Below are 24,202 nucleotides of genomic sequence, written 5' to 3'. Positions count from 1 at the left end.
AACCCGCTGGCGCCCCACGAAGCAGCTGATACTTGTATTTCAATTCAGGTTTTAGTAGCAATCAAGAAGTCATTTTGTTCGAATATGCGGGTTATGTATTATATTACGTACTATGGGGTCCCACTAAAGCGATATTAGTATATTCTCCGGGTTAAAATACGAGCTTAGTTGACTAGGTATTAGGTGAACTCCTGAATAAAAGTATATTTGACAGACAGGGAGATACTACTTAAACTCAGCCAAATGGTTCTAGACGGCAGCACGAAGACGAATGCGGACAAACTGAAGAGGGTCTTTATCGGAGATTCAAGCAGAACCTCTCTGCATTGAACTTGATTTCGAATCCTGAACAGAGAAAATTAGTATTTTTGTAGCCGGACAACCTGAGCAATGTACACGTATATTGCTGCTGGCTTCGACGAGGATATATAATATAAATATTAGAGGTTGCGATAGATCATATTATGGTGAAGCTTCTAACTTCGCGAGACGAGTCCCCCCCCCCCCCCCCCCCCCCCCCCCCCCCCCTTCTTTTGAAAGCAGACAGTATCCCTCATTAATCGTAGGCAGCGAGCAGGTTTTCCGAAATCAAGTAATTGCGAAATCAGCCCAACTCCTTCGGTGTAGTCCAGAGGCCTTTTCGGCGAAAAGCAGCCAAGACGAATAGCCAATGCACCGACCGGCGTGGGTGGCTCAATTTTAAAGCTAATCGAGCATAACCAAAATCAAGAAAAACAGCTATCGAATCTTCCCATTTGCTTGAGTGAAACATCGGTGTTCCCTTTAATAAAACACCTCGTCTGTCGTTTTCAGTCCACTGTTCTACATCCTTATAAAGAAACCACTTATCAGTTAACAAGTAGACGTCACTTCGAATGTGATTCGAGACAGTCAAGAAATCAAAACGTTTTTCCGTGATTCCTCCCCATCCCAGAAATCGAAAGCACGTTGTGGAGTAAACGGGCTTTCAAACACGTGATGGAAGGAAACAATCTTCCAAGGCTTCACCACACTAATGAAGACTCAGGCAAACTTAATAAATATTCGGACCTTCGTCAAATTACATTGTTCGCCACCGCGCCGACTACACGTGTCCGCGAAAGCCGCCAGAGACGCGGAGAGGCGCAAAGTGACCTGTTCCGGCTGGTTGCCGGTTTCCCCGCTTGGTGGCGTCCTTTTGCTGGAGCATAATGGTGTATGGGTTTGTGGAAACACATCTCAGAGACATGGAGCAGCCACCTTGCAACCCTGACTATGTGTGGGAAGAATGCAACAGAATGGAGGGAACGAGGAAGGGAGGTGGAATTGGAGCATTTATTAAGAAGAATATGAACTTTCAAAGGTTGAGAAAGGAGTGCGCCGAACACTTGTGGCTGAAAGGAAAAGTCGCTGGGGAATCAACAGTCCTTGGAGTGGTTTACTTATGGACAGGGACAGGTGCTAAAGAGGAAAACAGAAAAATGATTGATTGCATATCAAGAGACATTAGTGAACTAGGGGAAGGCTCCGAAATAATTATTATGGGAGACATGAATGCCCATATTGAGGGTCTGGATGGGTATACGGACTCAACTGGAAGCATATTACTAGAACTGGTGGAAAAGCATGATTTAGTTTTATGTAATACCAGTCAGAAGTGTGACGGGCACATAACTTGGGAAACTGGCAATCTACATTCAACTATAGATTACGTACTCATGTCACACAAAATATATGGTAAGTTACAAGTAATGAAAATAGATGAAGAAGGTTCCAAAAGTCTTGGTAGTGATCACAAACGTATTAAGCTGAATTTTGCCAGAGAAGTAAATGCTGAAACTAGACAACATAATTCAAAGCAAACTTTCTGCAGCGACAAAGAGTTGGAAATAGTTGTTGAAAGAATAGAGGCAGCAGTTTCAGGGCAACGGCATACAGATTGGACCTATGAGAGCTTAACTAGGCTTTTTACTCTAGAACTAGACACAGTTAAGAGTAAACGAAAGGGGAAGCAAGGACATAGACCAAAAAGTTGGTGGGACAAAGAAGTGAAGCAAGCGATACAAAAACGTCAGGAAGCCTCTAGAGAACACAGGTATTCCAAGCGTAGTGGGGAGTCCGAAACGGAAGTAAAAAGAAAATGGGACAATTTTATAACATGTCGCCGAGAGGCATCCAGTTTGATCAATGCGAAAATTCAGAGAAAGGGTGAGGAATGGATGAGTAATGTAAGTAAGAAAGATAGAAACGCTGCCAAGAAGTTTTGGGAGCACTTGAACTCACTCGGTGAAACGACGCAAGCTAGACAGAGGTTCATACTCTCGCATCAGGGAGATCAATTAGAGGGAGATGATGCGATACAATATATAGGAGCAGTGATGGAGGAGAAATTTCGGGAACGGGTACATGTGGAAGATAGGAGAACCGAAGGAAGTAGCAGTCCAGTTTGTGACATCGCGGATTTTGGACAAAGAGAGTGGGAAAAGGCGGAACGAAGAGTCCCTAGTGGCACGTCGACAGGCACAGATGGTATCCCTATTAAGCTGGTGAAGAATTTGGGTCCTAAATCTAAGGCAAAACTAAGGGAGGTAGTGAGTACCATGATAACAAAAGGAAATATTCCAGATGAATGGAGGCTTAGTAGGATGAGTATGATATATAAGGGAAAGGGAGATAAGTCTGACATTAGGAATTATCGTCCTATAACCGTGACACCGGTTATTTACAGGTTGGTAATGCAGATTATAAAGAACAGACTGGAGGAATGGGTAGATTGCGAGGGCATACTGGGCGAGTTACAGAACGGGTTTCGAAAACAAAGAAGGTTGGAGGACAACTTATTTTCTCTAACACAGTGTATAGAAATAGCGCAAAAAGAAAACAGACAGCTCTGGCTGGCATTTCTGGATATCAAGGGTGCCTATGACAATGTGAACCAAAGAAACCTGTGGGACATAATGGAGAACTTAAACCTAGATGAAGGACTAACAGCACTATTAAGGAACATTTACAAAGATAACAAGGTGATTATAACATGGGAAGGAAAGGCGACAGGAAAAATAGAGATAAGACGAGGCCTTAGGCAGGGGTGCCCGTTATCGCCTTTGCTGTTTATGTTGTATCTGAGAGGATTGGAGGATAGACTAGAGAAGAGTGGGCTTGGGTTCAACCTTTCTTACAGTAAGCTAGGCCAAAAAATTCAGCAATCCTTACCGGGATTGATGTATGCGGATGATATTGTACTAATGGCTAACAACAGGACAGAGTTGCAGGAATTAATGAGCATCTGTGGTAGGGAAGGAGAGGAATTAGGTTTAGAATTCAGTAGCGAAAAATCGGCAGTCATGATTTTTAACGAGGATGAAGTTGAGAGGCTGAAGATACAGAATATTACAGTTGAGAGAGCTAGTAAATACAAGTATCTAGGAGTATGGATATGTGATGGTGCAGAATATCTCAGAGACCATGAAAAGTATATAATAGGTAAGGGCAACAGAAATGCAGCTGTAATGAAAAATAGAGCACTTTGGAATTACAACAGGTATGAGGTGGTGAGAGAGATTTGGAAAGGGGTCATGGTGCCTGGCTTGACTTTTGGAAACGCAGTGCTATGCATGAAATCCGAAGTGCATGCGAAACTAGAAATAAAACAGCGCGGAGTAGGTAGACTGGCTTTGGGGGCACATTGCAAAACGCCAAACCAGGGAGTACAAGGAGACATGGGATGGGCATCATTTGAGAGCAGGGAAGCGGTGAGCAAGGTAGAATTTGAGGATAGGTTGAGGCTAATGGACGGGGAGCAATGGGCACGAAAGGTTTTCAGCTATTTATACATGAGGAGTGTAGACACCAAGTGGAGACAGCGCACTAGGAAATTAAGAGGAAAGTTTTTGGGCTATAGCGAAGATACGGAAGAGCAAGTCTCAGTTAAGAAGAAAGTTAAGGCCACAGAAAGATATCGGTGGCTAGAGGGAATGCAGACAAAGACGGCTCTGGAAAGCTATAGATTAAACAAAAGAGTTATTGCCAAAGAAAGCATTTATGACAATTCTAGGGGAAGCTCATTGCTGTTTGAGGCAAGAACGGGTGTTCTGCGAACCAGAACATACAGAGTGAAGTACCAGGAAATTGATACAGTGTGCACTGCTTGTGGAGAGGAGGACGAGACGGCTGAGCACTTGATACTCTACTGTAAAGGGCTTCACCCTATGCCTACTGAAGACAACATAGATTTAATAAAGTCATTGGGTTTTAGAGACAGCGAAGGGAGAGTGGATTTCAAGACTGTAGAGATTACCAAGCAAAGATTAAGTGAATGGTGGCAGAAATCGAGAGAAAACTAGGTATTTTCTTATTCACTGATGGCAAGGGGGTTTCATAGCCTCACTTTCTTTGCACTGCGGAGTGAATATAGATTTCACATTTAAATAATCTAAGCTTAAATGGTAAAACAAAATGGCTAGGTGGCGTAAGCTACCGCCCGATCCAAAGGGCTCAGCCGTATTCATCCATCCATCCATCCATAAGTGAATGGTGGCAGAAATCGAGAGAAAACTAGGTATTTTCTTATTCACTGATGGCGAGGGGGTTTCATAGCCTCACTTTCTATGCACTTCGGAGTGAATATAGATTTCACATTTAAATATTCTAATGGTGAATTCCACTCGTAGATCTGGAGCGCTTTCCAAAATCCGCGAGGGAGGCGAAATTCCGCTCCGTGGGACCCGCTCCGAATCGACGAGGGGAAGATGCATTTTTGGAGCGACCTCCCCCACACCCCTCCCCACCCCTTCTCCCTCCGCCGTACAAAATGGCCGGTGCTCGAACTTGACAAGCCCACCAACGCCTCAGCCGGCTGATCTTTCCGACGACCAGTGACGACTGTCACTGCTTAGCTGCAGAAGTAACACGCGACACAGGCCGGGCGAAATTATACGCACCGCGGCGCCCATGTCACAAATAACGAAGACGTCCGCGTTCGGCACCGTCACATACCTTTCGGCCGCCTCGAAGCGGCGGGGCACGGACATGCAGCGATTGCCAGCGGTGGAGTTCAGATTTGTAGTACGACTTTAATAAACACAGGTAACAAACCATCACTTGCGCGGTCGTTGCCTAACCACTTCTTGCTTTATTTCACGGGAAAACGCCGACGGAATGCAGTGTAAAAAGGTAAACAATCACTGGCTGCAGAATGAATAGGCCTAACCTTGCGTCTGCCTCCGGCTTTTCTGTCGTTCTTTTTCTCGTTCTTCCTCTCACGACCACAGACGTCAGCGCTTACGATTTGCCACGCTCCACATTCCCGGCTTTTTATCCCTGATCTACGCGAGGTAGAAGCGTTCGAGCCGTCACAATCCAGAGTAAACAACCGACGCACCCGAACAGATCCAACTCCACAACCCGACCGGCCCGCCGATCTCTCCAACCTCTCCAACCTCGCCGCGCATGCCCACCGCCGATTTAGACGGAAATCACGTGGGCCTCTCTGTCAGCTTCCGGAGAGATCCGTGAAAACCCGCAGAGCAAGTTCGGCGAGTTCGGCGGAGTTTGGGGCGCTCCGTGGAGCGGGCGCTGCCAGAGATCTACGAGCGGAAGATGACCAACTTGAGCCAGATCTGCGAGCGGAATATGCGCGCTCCAAATGGAGCGCTTTTGGAGCGCTCGAGATCTGCGAGCGGAATTCATCATAAGCTTAAATGGTAAAACAAAATGGCTAGGTGGCGTATGCTACCGCCCGATACAAAGGGCTTAGCCGTATTCCATCCATCCATCCATCCATAAGCTCATTGTTGTTTGAGGCGAGGACGGGTGTTTGCGAACCAGAACATACAGAGCGATGTACAGTCTCCGGCGATATGAAAGACCCACTGGGAGCGCGTGGCCGAGGCGGTGGCTAGCGGGGGCGCTGCAAGCGCTCCGGGCAGTTCCATTCTGCTTCGAGGGGAGGACGCTCAGTCGGGACTCGGCACAAACTGATAAGCGCGTTTCGCTTCATCTGAGCCCGAGTGAGCGTCCTCCCCTCGAAGCAGAATGGAATTGCCCGGAGCGCTCGCAGCGCCCCCGCCATCCACCGCCTCGGCCACGCGCTCCCAGTGGGTCTTTCATATTGCCGGAGAGTGTACCAGGAAATAGATACAGTGTGCACTGCTTGTGGAGAGGACGACGAGATGGCTGAGCACTTGATACTCTACTGCAAAGGGCTTCACCCTATGCCTACCGAAGACAACATAGATTTAATAAAGTCATTGGGTTTTAGAGACACCGAAGGAAGAGTGAATTTCAAGACAGTAGAGGTTACCAAGCAAAGATTAAGTGAATGGTGGCAGAAAGCGAGAGAAAACTAGGTATTTTCTTGTTAATTGATGGCAAGGGGGTTTTATAGCCTCATTTTCTTTGCAGTGCGGAGTGATTATAGTTTTCACATTTAAATATTCTGAGCTTAAATGGTAAAACAAAATGGCTAGATGGTGTAAGCTACCGCCCAGGGCTCAGCCGGATTCATCCATTCATCCCATCCATCGTGAGTAGCTTGCGCCACCTAGCCTAAGCCTAAAGAGACAAAAATGTGAGTCCTCCCGCCCTTTTAAGCCAGTTTTGTTCCCCTAACTATCACCAGGCAGTGTGGGATTATGGATTTCACCAGGATGACCTTTGGGGAGGACCTGTCGCAATGGATCACGAGGTGGCGAGACGAAGAGGAGCTCAAGGAAAGAGGGAGTGCCCTCGACCGGACATTAACGCACCTCCCAGTCTGTCCAACGTACACACTGACACAGGAGGGGATCAGGCACACCACCCCACAGGCGCAGGCAACATACCGGGTGCGGTGTATGACCTCACATCGCGCTCCCGGACGTCCACCTCGATTAACAGCTGCACGCAATGGACCTTTTCCACATACCGACGGCACCAGTCGGTGGCTGCACGAACTAAAAATCGAGGAAGTGACCTACCTGCGGCTATCAATCGATAATGGGAGCTACGCTACCAGTTTCTTCGCTCTCTGAGCAGCGGCGCCTGCCCAACGCGATTTAAAGAGGCGCATCCGTGGCGTCCACCCAAACGTCACGTTTTCCTTTCCGTCGACGTTCTTTTTCTTGTGTAACACAATTATACATATGCTGCAGTTACGTGTTCTACTCGCTGATATACAGCCTCCTTCCGAATTTCCTCGATTTTTCGTTCCGACTTCCGCCGCTTGGCATCGGGCGCTCGCGCGTGCGCAGAACGCCTTTCGGAAAAGGTCCATCGCGACAACTTGGATGGTGCCGAGAACACTACTGGTGCGTTGTACCTACTGGCAAGTTTCTTGATAACGTGGGATACTGTGTGAACATACGGCAAGACCACAGGTCTTGAAGTTGGCCTTTGTCTTGCCTCAAAAGAAAACGGCCCTCTAGCCCCAGCAAAAATATCTCCAAACCACACTACAAGGCGTGCAACGGTGTGCCGCCTACACTTTCTATCGTTGCAGTGTTCCCCCGCCGTCAGTCCCACTCCCCTACAGAGAAGTACCTTCTAGCGACCTCCTGACACTAAAGCCTGGAGGAGCCTGCACCAGCGACAGCAAGTAGCATCTGTCCGGCTGTTCTGCAGGATTATGGGACCAAACCAACAGGAACTTTATGATGCCCACAAAGTGAACAGAAGAACAGGTAGACTCCAGCCCGTGATGTCCCGAACGTTACGGCATGGGGAGTCCTGCCTGCTAAGGGCAGCTACGCTTTGGGGGAAGGGGGGGGGGGGGGGGGGGGGGGTTGTGGGCACACTAGTGCATGGGCGTCAGCCTTCCCCGAACACCAGCACGCCTGTACATTTTTACCTCTCAAGTGCAATAAATAATATCAATATCAATATAACACCTTGATCAGATTGATTCTTGCTTTTTTCTTGCTTGTATGAAACTTGGCCCCGCTGTGTACCTGTTGAGGAGGCTGGAGACCCGTCAAGCTGCTTTGTCAGCTTTTTTCTCCAGCTTTATCACCATATGTGATACGTTGAATAAAGTTATTATTATTATTATGAGCGAATGACGTTTTAGCGAACAACGGGGGCACATATGTTAACCCAACCCCTCGCGCTGCGCTTACGCCACTTCGCGGCGGCAGTCTGTGGCGGCTTATTAAAACATGTTAACCCACTTGGCCTACCCGAAAATGCCGCTTCATGGCGGCCGACTATTCGCTAAAGTGTCATTCGGCGAAACGTCGGCGTTCGCTAAAACGTCATTCGATTGAGTGAGTGCCTCCCGTAGCCGTACGGAATAATACATAAAGAGCCCCTTATTAGACCTAGGCTCCTCGGACTAACACAAATGGAAGGGTTCAGCCTCATACCGAAGATTGAGGACCAAAAATCGTCAACCGAGGTCTTTGAGCTTTTGATTTTGAATTTCGCGCCAATCAGACGCGGCCGCCAAAAATGGCCGCTAGCCGCCGCCGACGTATATCCGGCCAGAGGAGGCGCTGATCCGGCATATCCGGTGCCGTCTGTCGCGACTAGGTCGCGACTGTCGCATCTGGTCGCATCTGTCGTCTGTCTCATTCCGCAAAAAAATGGCGGTGCTTCACAAAGTTTTGTTGACATGGTTCTTGTTCACCGTCTTTTTCACCCTGCTTGCGCTGAAATTAGACGAGAAAATCGAGTGGAACTGGTTTATCGTGTTTGTCCCTATGTGGGCATTCGACATTAAGCTTTTCCTCCTCCTCGCGTTCCAACTCATGACCATGTGCAAGCGGAGGCACGACCCCCCTTCCGCGATCCGACGCAAGGTTTGGGCGCTCTTCTGCCTCTTCCTCAAGTCCGCCTTTCAAGTGTGCCTCTGCACGCGGCTCCAGTTCACCTCGAAACTGCCGTGGGTGTTCGTGGCGCTACCGCTCTGGATTCTACTGCTGGGTGTGGCGTCCAATGTGCTCATGCATCTCATCTCTCAGCGGTGAGGTGCCCAAACCCCAGACGAAGGAAGGATACCGCGAGCGGACACCAGTGGTCGTGCCAACACACTGCTCGATATTCGAGCAATTTTCTTCTTTTTCTTGTGGTAATACTCGAGAGTAGCGTGCAACATACCTGTTGTGCGATCATCAAGGACAGACTTTGCTGGTCTCACCGCCGTCGTTGCGAAGAACTGTGCCAGTGTTTACTATTTATTCCCCGATGTGAACATTAACTCCAACTTCTAGTCATCATTCCAGTATACCAATAAATGGGTACAGGGTTCCACTGCGATACCTTAGCAACCGTGACAAGAAATGGTGCAAATTAACTTTGAACTACTTTCTTTACTCTCTTTAGTAGGCTGTGGTATGCCTTATAAAATATAGCGCAAAAATAGGGAAAAAAGTTAAATTTATTCTATACATTATTATTGGCTCCGAGCAGCGAATGTATATTTTAATTTAAAATCGACAATATTCTTAAAACTTTTGGTTTAAGCATCGTCCACTCAACAAAGCAGTGGCAAATGCGTGCCGTTTTCGGACACGGGAAGTTTTCTACAACACTAGTTATTTGGGTGGTGCAGGATCAACAAAAAATAAATAGCATCACGCATCCTGGTCCGTAATCAACGGCAGAAAGAATATTTGTTCCTGTTGCTGTCAAGAAGAAAAAAAAAGTGCAGTCACCAGTTATTAAATAGAAGAATGCATAAGAACTCTTCTAAGGAAAGGTCTACAATGCTCTTCACGTACCATTATTCTGATGGCCATGTTCCTGTCTGCTACGCCGGCTCTACAGTATATAAAACAAAAAAGTGTCACACTTGTTTAACACCTAATAAACCAAATTTCTCAGGGGGGCAAGGGTGTATAAATGGGACAGGACCACACCAAACAAAAAGGCTTATCTGCTACTGCAGCACCACTGCTGCACGCCTCATCACACCAAGGTAACTTAGAAAGAGAAGCCACATTTGAAGTATCCCAACTGAACATGAACGGTCAACAGCTGATTAAATTTCATTTTATTTTAGATACCTTCACGAGCGACAGCACAATTGTGGGGACTGCTTTGAAGCAGCCTCCTGGGAGAAGCAGCACAAGCGACAAAAATGTATCTCCTAATGACTAACTCTGCAGCAGGGAGCATCACCGGAAAAGGCAGAGGAGCAATCCGTAATGTTACAAGGCATCCCAACCACTTTTCTCCTCGGGGAGGCAACTGCTCGAGACTTCGCTGCCATTTCAACGACCAGTTCCGAAACGTGCTCCATGAGATGCTTTTCGTCAGTTTCAAAAGAAACTCTGCACACAAAATGAACAAGACGTGTCCAGAGACACCTTTGGTGACTATCCGTAGTCTTTGCGGTAACATTTGTTTCTAAATTTGAACACCTGCACATGACAAAAACAAGGCCAGCCTGACTTTGGCTCCCACCTAATCTCTGCACCCTTTCGAACTTCACTCGTGGCTCAGTTCAACACAGAATCCTCCAAAGGAGGTACGTCGGAATATGTACATCCTCAAAACTTCCATTCGAGAAATTTGTTATCTTGCAAAACATTGTACGGTAGGACAGCATATCAAACACAACTCGATGCCAAAATCTATTTGCCATACACTCTTTGCTTAGCTCGTCCAGCAACCCTGTTAAAGAGGCTCTGAAGGGGGCCAGTGAATGCTACCCTATCTTCAATCTTGAAAGTTGTATGCAGCATTGTAGGGGGCACATGTGCAAGAAGGTTGCTGAAGAAACTGCTCTTTTTATACTTGTTTTAACCTCAAGAACCGTGGTAAAAATCCAGTTTCCGTGCGGGGCATTACTAATACCCCCCGTTATGTGAAGAATCGACATATGTATGTGAATTTTAGATTCAATATATGTTATGTTACCTTATCAAGACTTGCATGTTTCAAATGCCCAACACATTGATTCTTTCTTGGACAACCAAATCTTGTGAGAACTACTTTGCACAACATAAAAGCTATGTGCAAAACTTATTTTTTCATTTTTTGAGGAGACAGTGTTTATGCTTACTAAGCATTTTACGTAGCTACATTCCTGAACCTGTGCCTTTGATAGCACCGCACATAACTTGCAAGATGGAGTATGAATATAAAGACCGAGAACAGTGGAAGCCAATGCTGCTGTCAACCGCCAAACATAAGCGTACATGATTCTGCAGGTACAGTAGTTTCCACCTCGGCTTCAATAATTCCAACAGAGTTGCTCCGACGGGCACCACGTGGCATAACTGAACGCCACTATGTGGTGTTCAGTTATGAAAAGTGAGTACTCTCTTTTCCAAAAACACACCTCAGCACTCCTCTTTCTCCCGAGGTAAGCACCAGAAACATTTCACATTCCACAGCAAACAATGTCATGGTGCAACAGCCTTCACAACAGCACACCCCAAACAAGTTCCCATCACTCTGGCCCACTAGAGAATGTCTCCTCTGTATAAAGTACATGCAAAAAAAAAAAAAAAAAAACTTTGAAGGGCTTTAAAAGTACCAGTTTTTCTTTTGACATCCACTATTGTGACCCTTGATATGACAAAAGCACCTATGAAAACAACTTTTACCTATAGATTTCTGACACTTACTTCCAGATGCACCCACATGCAGTGAATATGACAGCAAGAGTGCAAATAAGGCCTGAAAAATTATATAGGGTGGCCATGTATTGCTACAGCCTCAGTAAACCACAAAATACTGGAAGACAACAGAAACGCCTGTAAAAAGACAACAAAAGAATGCAGCAGGACAAAACTGCCAGCATTCAACAAAATGACAGCACAAAAGCTGCTCGCCCATTACTATCTACACCACAAAGCCCTCAGAGCTTCCACCGATCCCACATATCATTTACAGGATTATACTCACAAACTGAGTAGAACACATGTATGTATCTATGTATATATACACTTAACCCACACGATGAAATTCACTCCTGGACCAGACATGGGCATATATACATATACATACATACACACCGGAAAAGCACTTTAGTCACTACCACAGAACACAAAAATGGCTTCTAGCACACCGTGTCTCTGCATAAAAAAACAAAAAAAAAAAAAACACGGAGGCAGTTGGACTGCCTCCAAGCAGATGCTGGGACCAAACACAACTGGGAAACAAAAGCACATTCTCTGCATTAAATTAAACTCCTAGGTAAAGAAAATAAACCAACCTAAGAAAGCCCGCCATATGAACAGTGCACGGCAGCAATAGTAAATGTCCACGTGAGCAAGTGTACGCCCGCCTGCCTTGTGATATGACTTGTTTTCCCACCCGGAATGATCCCGCCGCCACGTCTTCACACACCAGAGTTCAGATCCTTTTCATTTCCTTCAACCTTGTCCTACCAAGTTTCTGTCGCCGCCGCCATTGTCGTCGTCACCACAGACAAAACAAAAAGGCAGAAAAAGAAAAAGACAAAAAAAAATGGAACAACTAAACCTTCACACTTGACTAGCGGGGGCAGCAAGACGAGACCACAAAGCGCGGTTACAGGCGCCCCTCCCTAAGTGCTCCCGACACGTTGCGCAGGCCCTCCGACTTCGTGAAGTCGATCTCCGCGTACGAGAAGCCGGCGCCTTCCTCCGCGGCACTCTCCGCGACCGCCGCCGCAGCCCGCGGAGACCGCTGCACCGCTCCCGCCGCCCCCTCCTCCCCACTCGGCGGAGCCAGGTCGAGCGACGCATAGTTCAGGACCCTCTCTGCCGGCGCTTCTACGACGGCGGCCCCGCTTCTAAGGGAGATGTTCTCATAGTTGGCTTCAGGCGGCGGCTGTGGCTCGGACGGGTCCAACGTCACCGCGTACGCCACACCGGCGTCGCCGGACACCGGGGTGGGGTGCACCCTGGACGTCGAATAGCCGCCCCAACTGCCGTTTGCGCCGGAGGCTACGCCAATGGGGTCCATGCTTGCCGCGACGGTGGGCTTGACCGCCTGCGTCCACTTCCACGTCTTGCTCAGGTCTAGGTTGACATACTCTCCCAACTGCTGCGCTTCCGGCGACTCTGGTCGCGCCGGCATAGCCTTGCTCTTGGGAATGGCGCCGTTGGACGAGGGCCTCACAAAGGATGCACCCTTCCCGCCAGAGATTTCGATCGGGACATAGTCGAAGTTTACTTTGCCGCCTCCTGCTCCGTCGGACAATCGACCGGGAGAGAGGCTCGCGGCCGTGTTGTTCTCTTCCTTCAGCACGTGCACGGACGGCGCCGAGTCTCGCCTCGCCGCGCTCAGCCCGGCATAGCTCGCACGCCCCTTCGGACAGTTCTCCTTCCCCGCATCGGGTTCGACGACGGACTTGCGCTGCCCTCCGTTCGAGAAGACAGACGCGTCGCGGCGAGAAAATGAGTGCGACAGGTAGTTCTTGTTCAGCGAGCTCGGGCCGCTCTCCCCGCCCTCTGCCCCGCTCATCAGCACGTAGTCGTTGTCCGGCGGATTGCCGACCTTTGTCGCCCCCGGACTACCGGCGGTGCTTGGCTTTCGCGCACCTTCCGCGGCGACCGACTCCTTCCTTGGAGGTGTCGTCGCAGTCACGGCGTCCGGACCGCCGCCCCGACCGGAGTTGAACTCCGCGAGCTCGGGTCCGCACATCAACATGTAGTACTTGTCCGAGGAATTGGACGGCTTCACTGCTGCCGGGCTGCCGGCAACGCTCAATTTCCGGGCAATTTCTGTCGCGACTGCTGTTGACTCCTTCTTCGGGGGTGGCGGCACGGCCGTGACGTCAGAGTTGCTGCCGGAGCTGCTCCGATCGTAGTTGATCTCCATCAGGTCCTCATTGTAGTCCGAAGTCCGTGACTGACGTGGCGTTGCCCCGTCCGGCAGTGCCGGCACGCTCGACGACTTCTTGGCCATCTGCGCGTCCATGTGGCGCAGCATGCCCAGTTCCACGTCCGTATGCTCCTTTTGGCGGCGACGCCGGAGGGCGGCCGGAGCCACCTGACTGCCTACCGAGTACGCTCGCACTCGTGACTGGTCCAGGTGGGTTGAGAAGTGGTTCTTCTTGCTGCTGACCTGCGTTCACCAACACCCCATTAAATCGCTATGCTACGCAACTATTTCTTACAATGTACAGTTACGGACGCCGACCGATTTCTCGAACTTCGCGGGGACTGAAAAAACGTCCCGAGTACTACAGCAGTCTGAAAAAAATGGCCGATTAAAAAACTTGCCTTTAAGAGCTTAAAAAAGCCGTCGATAGTGACTTGCTTCAAAGTTACGCTTCTGCTTGTATTCAACCACTTTCTATTAGCTTGTGAATCACTGCCTTCTTTTCTAGCATTACGGTCGAGTACTTTCCACGCTTCTTAGTGACACTACAGTGGCTTAAAGAGGTAGTGTAACGAACGAAAATGGAGAAGTGGCAGAGCGTTGGAAGACGGCCATGGGTGGCGCTGGCGCTTGCAGCACCATTGTTCCGGCTATGGCTCCGGCTTGGCCAGCTTGGCTCCGGCCAGCTCAGGCCAATTCGCAGCTGTCGACTACACTGTCGTCTGCTAGTTTCACATTTTTATTTACCTACAAACACCATGTCCTTGGAAGTTCACTGGAAACAAATGTTTTTGAGGTATTTATATTAGTTGTGAAGCGTGTTAGGGTGCCTCTATCTGCCTGTTAGGAGGCACCCTAACGGAGCTGCGGATCAAACCGCCACCTACACCGTCTTCCAAGGAGCGACCAGTCCCGATGCATGTTGCAGGCTACGCGGTAACTACACTACTTCCTTTAAGTCATTGTAGTGACACTTTGCGGTGGCGGAAGAACAGATGGGGTCATGACGTCTGAGCCAGCGTAGTCCAGAAACATGATTCATTGAGACGAGATGAGAGGCGCAAGTTCACGACCTCAGAGTGGTGAACGAACAAAGCAAACTGGTAACAATGATAATGACGCGCAGCTAGAAAAACAAAAAAGCCGCAGCATGTCGTCAGCTAGCAGTAGGACATACAGTACTCAAGTAGCGCTGCCAAACCGAGCCAATCTAAGTGCAGCCAACATAGAATCTAAAATGGCGGCTTCTTGGTGGTGTTTCCCACTGATCGCTCGCGACGAGTTTTCAGAAAAAATAAACTTTTGGACTTCAAGCTGTTCAAAACATCGGCCGTGAATAAGCACTATTTCTATCGGGCATGTCACGGTTCCTCTTTTAGGTTTGAATTATCGGTGTCCGAGAAAATCGGTCGGCGACTGAAATAGAATCAGTGAATCGAATTCTTTGCCGCGCCCGAAGCCCGATTTACTGCGTATGCTTTACAGTCCTAGCATGAATGTAAGTCAAAACTTTTCTGAAATAGACCGGCGTGTCTACTTCCTCGGGAGGCAAGCGAAAAGCTAGTCATTCCAATTCAGTAAAGAAGCCTAAAGAATGAGAGGCAACAAATGGACACAAAAATACAACCAGTGCCAAAGCAACGGGAATGATGCTTTACGTTTTTAAACTTCCGGCATAACCTGCATTATTTACATTTCTTTGCAATCAGAAAGCCATAAAAGAAAAACAAATTGAGAACCTGAAGGTGCTGTAGACCGTCCCAATAATCACAATGACAAAAAAAAAAAAATGCGGAGGGAATGTTAGTTTGTTGCTCGGCTGATCTTGAGATAAAAACAATAAAAGAATTAAGATTCCGCAAACTGTTTACTTCAATTTCTGCGGCAGGGGTTCCTTCGAACAATGTGTGCTCAAGTTCAGAATACAACCACCAGAGTTGTCCTGCAACAGGTGCGAGTCTGCCACCTTCCTCCGAGACATGACACGCTACTATGGGTAACACTCAAATGGAGAGACCCCCAGGGATGCTCACCTGCTGTCTGCTCCCAATAGAGTATGCACGCACAGGTTTGATGTATGCCTCCGAGTCGTCCTCGGACGGAGAGAAGTAGGACTTGACCTGAACAAAGAAGAATGCAAATGACCCTCATTTCAATCGGTCAGCCGACGGTGGCCGGAGGGAGTTCCCTCCTCTGCCAGAGCACCCGTCGTACCTTGTCCAGGTGGAAGCCCTCTAGGCTGGTAGACAGCGGTGAAGCTGAATTTGGCACGTCCTGTAAACTGTGGGCAGAGCACCAACTGCCGCTGAAGTCTGTGCAGCTATCCCCAACTGGAAAATTAAGAAAAACAAAAAGGCCTCCTTTCGATTTCAAATCGTGGATTGTTTTGTAACGGAGGCCCCTGTTCCTAGAAATTTGCCAATTTGCACGGTCAACAATGTTACTAGACTGGGGTGTAACCCGGGAGTCACGTCATGCGACGGCAGGTCTTGCGACCCTATGCCCCCCACCTAACCGCATCGTGACATGCTGGAGTGTCTTGCAACATTATGTCAGGCCCCATGACGTCAAACTATGTGATGGCATAGCATCACATGACACCACGACTTGACACTGCTACATCACGTAATGTCATTTCACATGACCACGTCACGTGACATCGGGTCACGGACCATCGCGACTTGACACTGTAATGTCATATGGAGTTCGATGCCTTCTAAACAAATATAAATGATCGCTCCTTAAACACTGCATCCCCTGTGTTGTAGGAGATAAAGGCTGCTGCCAATTTTTGTTCTTCAATATATGTATGGTTGCAAGCTGAAAGTTAAGGCCCGTTCACACTCTTGCGACCGAGTACGACTGAGAGAGACGAGATCTCTTAAAACTTCTTAAATGTTTTTAGAATGAGGGAACACACTGGCATTGTGGCGCCATCTATGCGGTGACCCTGGAACTGCATTTCACAAGAGCGAAGGTTTTGCGGGATTTCCGAGGTCAAATGTGCGTAATACCCATAGAAAGGCTCGGTTATAACATTGACAAAAGTTTTTCGAGCCGTTAAGAAAAAAAGGATAATGCGCGAGAAATAAAAAAATATGCCGGACCGCCGAGTTTACACTGCTTCCCAATAGATGGCGCCAGTGTGTTATCTGGTTTAAGAAGTTTTAAGGAACCCAGGTTTAAGAGGTCGCAAGAGTGTAAACGGGTCTTTAGTCTCTATTGGTGCCTGCACACGTGCGGTGATGGGATTACAGACCCTAGTTTGACATCCTCGCTTCCTTCCTTTCCCTTTCCCCTTCCCTTCCCCCCCCCCCCCCCCCCCATTTTTACGGGTAATCTATTTTGAAGCTCAAGTGCCAAAAATCTATTTCTAAAATGGGAAAGAGAGAGAGGAGGCAGCTTACCAGACTTCGGTAGCGAGGACGACAAGGGAGCCATATCCATGTACGCCCCGGAAACGACGGTGAGTCCGATCGCGGCAGCAGAGGATGAGGGTATGGCGTGCACCACGGTGGGGGAGGTCCCCAACGTGGCCCCACCCCCCTGCTTGGCCCCGCCTCCCTGACTTTGAGGCTCCATGGGAAGGTACCCCGGGTCGGCTGACGGACGCTCCAGCGAGCTGCTCAGGCTCAGAGACCCCACGGGGCTCATCGGAATGTAGCCGTCCGCTAAGCCAGAGACAAGAGGAGCCATTTTGAGAAGACGCGCAAGGGCAACCAAGCTCGAACCGGAATTCCGGAAGCCAACTCGGTCTGACCCCAACACTTTCTGTCGGGATCCTAGCATGATCGGGCCTCAATAGAACACTTGCTAAACCCCCAAAGCGCCCCGGCTCGCACTCAATGAATCATGGAAATGGTGTTCTTTCGGTTTCCTAGTGATCTGCAATTTCAACCAATTCGATGCTTAGACACTCCCGAGTGTAATTCGGGGTCACCCTGAACAAGCGTCGTGCAGAGTCCAATGACCTGTCATATCACTTTTAAAATTTCTCGTCCGTGTCGGCGTTTTAGATACTGTGCATGCAATCCACAATTCAACATGATAGTATTGTAAGAGATTTCTGCAGCTCAGTAAGGTCAAAGGGTGGATGGCACGCACAGTATCAATAACGCTGACATTGATGAGAAATTTTAAAAGTGATACGACAAGTTTTTGGACTCAGGACAATGCTTGTTCAGGGTGACTCCGGATTACACTCAAAAGTGTGTAAGCGTAGAATTGGTCGAAAGTATCAATCCCTATAGTCGGTGGCAGGTCAAGAACGAAGTGGAAGCTCCTCCCACTTCTCTCCACTTTAGTAGAGCGAATGCGGGAGAGGAGGCAACCTCCTCTCCATCGTTCACTCCGCTGAAGTGGAAAGGGGTGGGAGGAGCTTTTACTTCGTTCTTTACCTGTCACAGACTATAGGGGACTGAAGGAACACCGTTCTCATGATTCCTCCAGTTAGAGTCGTGGCGCTTTGGGGGTTACATGTGACAAGATCGGTATGACCAAAATGCTGGAGCCAGATTTTTGTTTTTCTCTTAAACCGTGAAAAAGCTTAACCTGATTTGTCTGATTGCCTGCAAAATACATGGGAGGGGCCTGTGTCTCTGTAATTGTGGTGACAAGTCGTAAAGCACTTCTGAAACTAAACTATGTTATCAATGAACAGAAGCATGTGTGAAGGTGAAAGACCTAAAGGCACCGTCGTAAGCAAAAACACATCATCAGCTATGCATCCTGATGTAGCCTATATTGCCAATTCAGTTGCAAAATGTGCTTCGTTTGCGAGAGCCCCGATTCTAAAGATGGGCGCAGACCCAAGAGGGGGATTGATGGCCGAGCGTGCCAATGCGCCGCAGCTCGAAGCGTGTGAAGCGAATGCTTGTGCTGCAGAACCCTGGGATCCTCGGTTCAATTCCCACACCTGCTGCTTGCTTTGATCTGGTTGAAGGTCGCACCGGCGTGCAGTCGGGTATCGCTACAGCACAATGCACTTTAAAGACCCCAGGCTCGTAGCGGTACAGCACTGGTCAAATTTTTCGTCTGCCGCCAGGACACCAGACCCCCATCAGGGCTGACTAACTTTCAACTGTCTAAACATTCGCTCCAGACGATTTTACAGATCCAAGGTGTCGGGAACAAAATTCCGAGCCTACCGTTCCCTTCAGGAATGGACGAGGAGGGAGACATGGACATCTTGAGGTAATCGTTGGACTCCGACGTCTTCATCGTTGGATGGAGAGCGTCCATCGCGTGACTGCCCAGCGTGGTGGGACGGTGAACGAAGGAAGACTCGCTTCCGGAAACTACGATGAAGGAGGGGAAACGACATTAGCGTAGCAAGAATGCACACAGACAACAGTTTCAGATTTTGTAAGCCGAGCAAAGAACGTCTGAAATGCTAGCCCAACCACTCCATATTAGGACAGTTACGCATTCCAGCCTCGCAGTGCCTGCGAGGCAAATGTCACTACCACCTACCGTAAGATACTGAGCATGTGCCCATGTCGTATTTAGTGGCCACCACCTACTTCTTAAATTTTTTTAAATATATACACGAAGAACACATCAAACGCCCACCCCAGCAGACTTCCGAGCCCACCGAGCTAGTTTAGGCGCTAATCTGTGTCAACTGCCTCTCCAAGGACGGTGCGAAGCGGCAAAGCTCGACGCAAGAGCCCCGGCACAAAATAGACCTGTCGAGAGCGGCATGGCTGCTTCAAAAATGAAGGGTCGCACCAGACCCCTGCACCGTTCCTACAGACGTTTTCTGTTTCCTGTCGTTCTCAGTCGCGTGTGTATGCGGGACGAAAAAATAATAAAACATTTCAACCTAAAATATTTGAGAAAATTTAGATGAGGCAAAACAAGAATGTGGGACAATCATGCTTTCTTCATAAACACCTTCCAGCAGTGTGGAGACCAAAACAATGGTTTACCGCACACCAGAAGTGACGACGTTCAAGATGGCCGCACCCTTGTGGAAAAGGTGTATACCATTCCGTCAAATAAACGAGGGCCTCCTCTACCGTGCGCCCCTTCTGCCTTCCCGCTCTTAAACCTAACAAGCGCCCACCCCTCTTTTCTTGCGATTATCTCCAACTTTTGCGTGGACACTTCTTCAGTATTTTACGGTAGCGAATGCAGAGCGCGAGCAGCAGCAATAGTTCTCCAGTCATCTCGCTATCCAGTAACGTCAAGCCAAACATTTACCTGCTAACGCCACACGACATCTTTTGCCTCGAGCTGGCCAGACCCTGTCACCAACAGATGTCTGCTGCAACCATAACCCCCAACGAAAGAGCTAAAAAGGGTCAGCTACGCTCTTGAAAAGGAACCTTCCGTAAGCCATGGCAGACGACGATTCGTTAAAAACGCTTCCACTCTTCCAGCGCTCCAGAATGTCTCTCTGCGAAACATACTTCCTGTCGGCTTTGGCTACTTTAGTGATTTGTTCAGACCGAACGACATTCCATGAAATATTTCGTAGCAGGTAGAAGGTTAAACCGTGGAAAACACATGCAAAAAGGCTGCACGCACTGCTGTGTTGCGCGGAAAACAAATGGCCCGAACAGAGTTGGAGACAGTCTTTTGGTTCGAGCAAAGGTGAAGGTGAACACGCCACCTGGTGAGGCCATCATCAGGTAGTCGTCCACAGCTGCTTCCTCTTTGATGGTTGGTTCCTTGGGTCCAGCCATGATGTCCACAGGCAGTGAGTGGCTGTATCTACTGCAATGCAAAAAGCAAGACACTGGTTTTAAAATTAAAAAGAAAAAAGCCCCAATGTAAATATTTTTTAGGTGAAAACTGGAAACGAAGGTCTGAATAGACATATGTGAGTAGAGGACAATTTTAGCAGTTGGAAAATAACATTATTTATCCTAAGAGTTTTAAAATGAGCATCAGCAAAACCAGGTGAGCGTACGTATGCAACACAGAAAAGTAGTCAAGGCAAAACACGGATAAAAAACGCTTACCTAAAGAATTCGGTCGGGCCGTCGGCCTCATCCATGGAAAGAGTGCTGCTTGCACTTTCGAAAGAGCCAATCCTAAAGCAAAAAGAAAATGATTGCAGGTGTGGCTTCCAGGTACAAAAAGAGTCCTTTTGGACCTTTTTTTTTTTCCATTTTCAGTTCATCCCTAGAGTTACGGCAGCAAAGTTAGAAGGGAGACTCGGGGCAAGAATTGAATGCCAAGAACCGAAAACGATGGCATTTTGGCGCACTTCACGATTCGGTTGGCAATGAAAATTTCCTTAGCAAAGCTTTGCGCCGGACAACCTACAGTTTCCGATTGATGAACCGTTAGGAGCCTTTTTGGCACTTTTGCAAATGAGCAACTAAATAAATGCAGCCATCAATTAGAAAAAGAACAGTATTAAGCAAAACAGACTCAAGAAACATCATCCATGCCTTAGGTAATGCCTATCCAAGTTAATCTTGCACAACCTTTCTACAGACAAATTCCCCAAGTCTGACTTTCTATAGAGCATGGAAAAAGCAAACAACAAAGAGAGACAAACTATGCTGAGTCTACAATCTCTGCTGTCTTTGAGATCAACTGGTAATCATGCTTCTGCATTTGGTAACTTTAGCGCAGTGATGCGCTGAAGTTACCACTTGTGCAACAAGCACAAGGCTAACGGTGTGAAAACGCGAATGATGACATTGTCCGCATTTTCACATCGCTAGCCTTGTGCCTGTTCCGCGAGTGGTAGCTTCAGCAGATCACTGTGCTTCTTACGTGCTTCAAGTCTCCTTAAAATTGACTGATCTAGTTGTTTAAGACGGCACTCGGCAACTTTCTGATTGGAACCGCATGTTTATTGTTAATAATTAAAGCTAATCAACACATTTTAGCTAATTATTTTACTTATTGTACGATGAGTCCCTTATTTCCCTCTAGCAGCATTATCCTACCTTTCGCTGCTTTTCTCAAATCAATCTGAATTAAAATCAAACACCCTGTACTATATACCCTTTAGCATTGCGTAACAAGCCCAGTATGACGGTCCTCCATGACGAATTTCTTGTAGAATTCAGCTGATGAAACACATCCTGTTTTAAAACGTTCCTCACTCACCATGCGAACTTTGTTCGAAGATAGGTTGTGTCAGATTAGAGTCGACGTCGTACGCTCAAACCTCCGCAAATGTACAGAACACCAGGGCCACCATAAACAAAGTTTTAGAGAAAAATACCCCTCACACCTTCTTTAAGCACTCTTCGCGTTTGGAATCTCTGCTTTACAAAAAGAAATTGCCAGGGCTTAAAGGGACCATGAAACTTCTTTTTCTCACTTTGGCTCACTAGCGTCCGGATGGCCCCACCCCCTTAGCCAAACAAACAACAAGAGGAGAATTACTTAGCTCTTGGCAACGGATAACCTACTCCCTTTAGGTCCCTTTAAGACGACTGGACACCCTTAAGGAAACTCAACGAAGCCAACCAAATGGAGTTGCTCCAGACGCGTGAACCTACGTGAGGGAGTTGTTGCGAGAGGGCATCCGGTCGTAAGAATTCTGGGGCCTGGTCGCAGACGAGTCCGCGGGTAGGCGGGATGCCCCGCTGAAAATCGCAATCCGCACATTCAATTCGCCATGTTTTGCACCCGTACGAAAAATTCGAAGCACCTTTGGTATATACCAGAGACACTCTAAATGCATAGCATTTATAGGTCATCTGCGATGTTTTGGTGTCGCTCGACACTGCAGAGGCACGTGATGTTACAGTGTCGTGCGCTGTCATGGTGTGACGGGAAGGCCATCACGATGATGATGTTATGTGAACCCCGTGCACTAAATTTAGCAGGAGGCCTCAAATTCACTGAGGCTCGCCTCCTCCCTTCATCGAGGTGACACGCCACGGATACGAAAGACGTCAAGAGCTGACCTTATAGATGCTATGCATTTAAGAACAAAATCAAATTGAAAAAAGTTGACATCGCAGGGCACCATACGCTTTGCCTGCAGCGGCAGGTGATGTATGTGCAATCTCCCGAGGAGAAAAGATATCCAGGTCATTGCCACCAGGTTCCAGAATCCTAATTTTCTTTTTTGAAGGTATGTTTTCTCGACGTTATCGCATAGGCGACACGGAATTGAGGGGCTACGTGCAATAATGGTGCAAGTACACTTGTACCATTCGTGATATTCACGGTCCCAGATGTTACACTTATACATGTGGCACTCCACTTTTGGTGGTAGGGAACACTGTACACTTATATACTCGAAGTTCAAATGCTATATTGACATTGACAGGCACAGATAAAACTAGTGAGCGACTTTTTGGCCAGCTCTGCATTTGCACTTGTACCACTATAGAACGTAGCCCCTCAATTGTAAAAGAAAACAGACAATTGGCATCCCACCGGAAGACCGGTGGCCACTCAAAGAAGTGGTTGCGAGGCTGAAACGTGACGCAGCTGCGAAGTGTGCACTGGCACGCATTTGCTTCGTCGAAATTAATCAATATCAAACTATCACATTTCAAGCCAGTGAGAAAGAAGTTGAATGCAGCACTACCTTGAAAGACAGGGACTGGGGGTATCCAAACACAAAACTCCGCAGAGCTTTTCTTTTATTTTCAGTATTCAGTGTGCAGTATGCATTAATGACTATCAATTTACTACGACCACATAGGAGAAACTAAGTTACTACTATATTTGCATAAAGAATCAATCAGTCAATCAGCAACTACCCAGAACCCAAAGTGACAACCTTTGTTATGACCATATCAAGCTATTTCTGTCACCAAGGCTATGAAGTGAACAAATGAACTGAAATGTGTAGGACTAGGCGAATCCTATGGTCGGTGACTTTCAGGTACAGTGATGTCAAGGACCTCGAGCCTCTCTGAAAGGCGGCTATGTAAAATGTGCCCACTCGCCAACTAACAAACCTGGTCGACTAAAGAGGTCCCAAACCACAACACGTGACACGCCAATTTCAAGTTGCCGTTGTTAGGCCATTGTAATAACACCTCATGATACCTAAATTAGAAACAATACATTGATTGCGAAGAGGAGAGAAACATCTTCACGGGGTGAATGATGTTGATTGAGGCAAAGCTTTGGTGGTGCTGATGATACTGATTTTATAATTCATAGGTAGTGCTGATAGTGCTGACTTTTTTTTTTTTTATTGCTCATAGGTAGCGCTGAGTTCCGGGTTGCGTTTCGACATCATTATTACTGCTTTATGATCGGTGAAATGCAGAGACAGTGGTTCCTCTAGCGCATCAGCTTGGATCCGCTAGAAGCCGTGGGAACGCATCTCCACCGCTTAAGTCAACGGTCCATGTCAGAAAGAGAATGTGTGGTATAAATCGTGGTTATATACGCAGTTAAGCATTTGACCGCAGCGCCCTCTCGTCTATAAGCGTTGAGCCAATGCATGCAAAGTTTAACGGAATTATATATGCGTTTGACTGCAGCGCCCTCTCCAGTATAGACGTTGAGCGGCTACATGCAACGTTGGAGTGAAGCGTAGTGGTTAAGA

At 47.8% G+C, this 24,202-nt stretch overlaps 3 protein-coding genes across 4 annotated transcripts in view; 2 read left to right on the top strand and 1 right to left on the bottom strand.

Annotated features, from left to right (window-relative positions):
* The first annotated feature begins 3,287 nt into the window (after nucleotides 1-3,287).
* On the top strand, nucleotides 3,288-4,493 carry LOC121836751. The gene has a single exon (XM_042291905.1). It carries the CDS (start codon nucleotides 3,324-3,326, stop codon nucleotides 4,320-4,322), a length of 999 nt encoding a protein of 332 aa, XP_042147839.1. The 5' UTR covers nucleotides 3,288-3,323; the 3' UTR covers nucleotides 4,323-4,493.
* Nucleotides 4,494-8,505: 4,012 nt separating this feature from the next.
* Nucleotides 8,506-9,619, top strand: LOC120836905 (transmembrane protein 60). Its single transcript, XM_040206007.2, has one exon. It carries the CDS (start codon nucleotides 8,538-8,540, stop codon nucleotides 8,919-8,921), a length of 384 nt encoding a protein of 127 aa, XP_040061941.1. The 5' UTR covers nucleotides 8,506-8,537; the 3' UTR covers nucleotides 8,922-9,619.
* Nucleotides 9,620-9,931: 312 nt separating this feature from the next.
* LOC8035923 (insulin receptor substrate 1) overlaps nucleotides 9,932-24,202 on the bottom strand; it is a 33,836-nt gene continuing 19,565 nt past the window's right edge. The window contains exons 8-15 of one of the 2 annotated variants that reach the window (XM_029985929.4): nucleotides 22,185-22,271; nucleotides 20,682-20,753; nucleotides 20,330-20,433; nucleotides 18,861-19,010; nucleotides 17,121-17,384; nucleotides 15,928-16,043; nucleotides 15,747-15,833; nucleotides 9,932-13,956 (exon numbers count right to left, since the gene is read on the bottom strand). In XM_029985929.4, coding sequence (XP_029841789.3) covers nucleotides 12,436-13,956; nucleotides 15,747-15,833; nucleotides 15,928-16,043; nucleotides 17,121-17,384; nucleotides 18,861-19,010; nucleotides 20,330-20,433; nucleotides 20,682-20,753; nucleotides 22,185-22,271 — 2,401 coding nt within the window. In that variant the 3' untranslated portion in view covers nucleotides 9,932-12,435. The remainder of the gene's footprint in view (nucleotides 13,957-15,746; nucleotides 15,834-15,927; nucleotides 16,044-17,120; nucleotides 17,385-18,860; nucleotides 19,011-20,329; nucleotides 20,434-20,681; nucleotides 20,754-22,184; nucleotides 22,272-24,202) is intronic. The other variant, XM_029985930.4, reaches the window with a different exon arrangement.

Source organism: Ixodes scapularis, unplaced genomic scaffold, assembly GCF_016920785.2.
Source record: "Ixodes scapularis isolate PalLabHiFi unplaced genomic scaffold, ASM1692078v2 PGA_scaffold2__306_contigs__length_199485367, whole genome shotgun sequence".
NCBI classification, from domain to species: Eukaryota; Metazoa; Arthropoda; class Arachnida; order Ixodida; family Ixodidae; genus Ixodes; species Ixodes scapularis.
The sequence above is the reverse complement of the archived record's forward strand: the minus strand, read 5'-3'. Positions and strand labels throughout refer to the sequence as shown.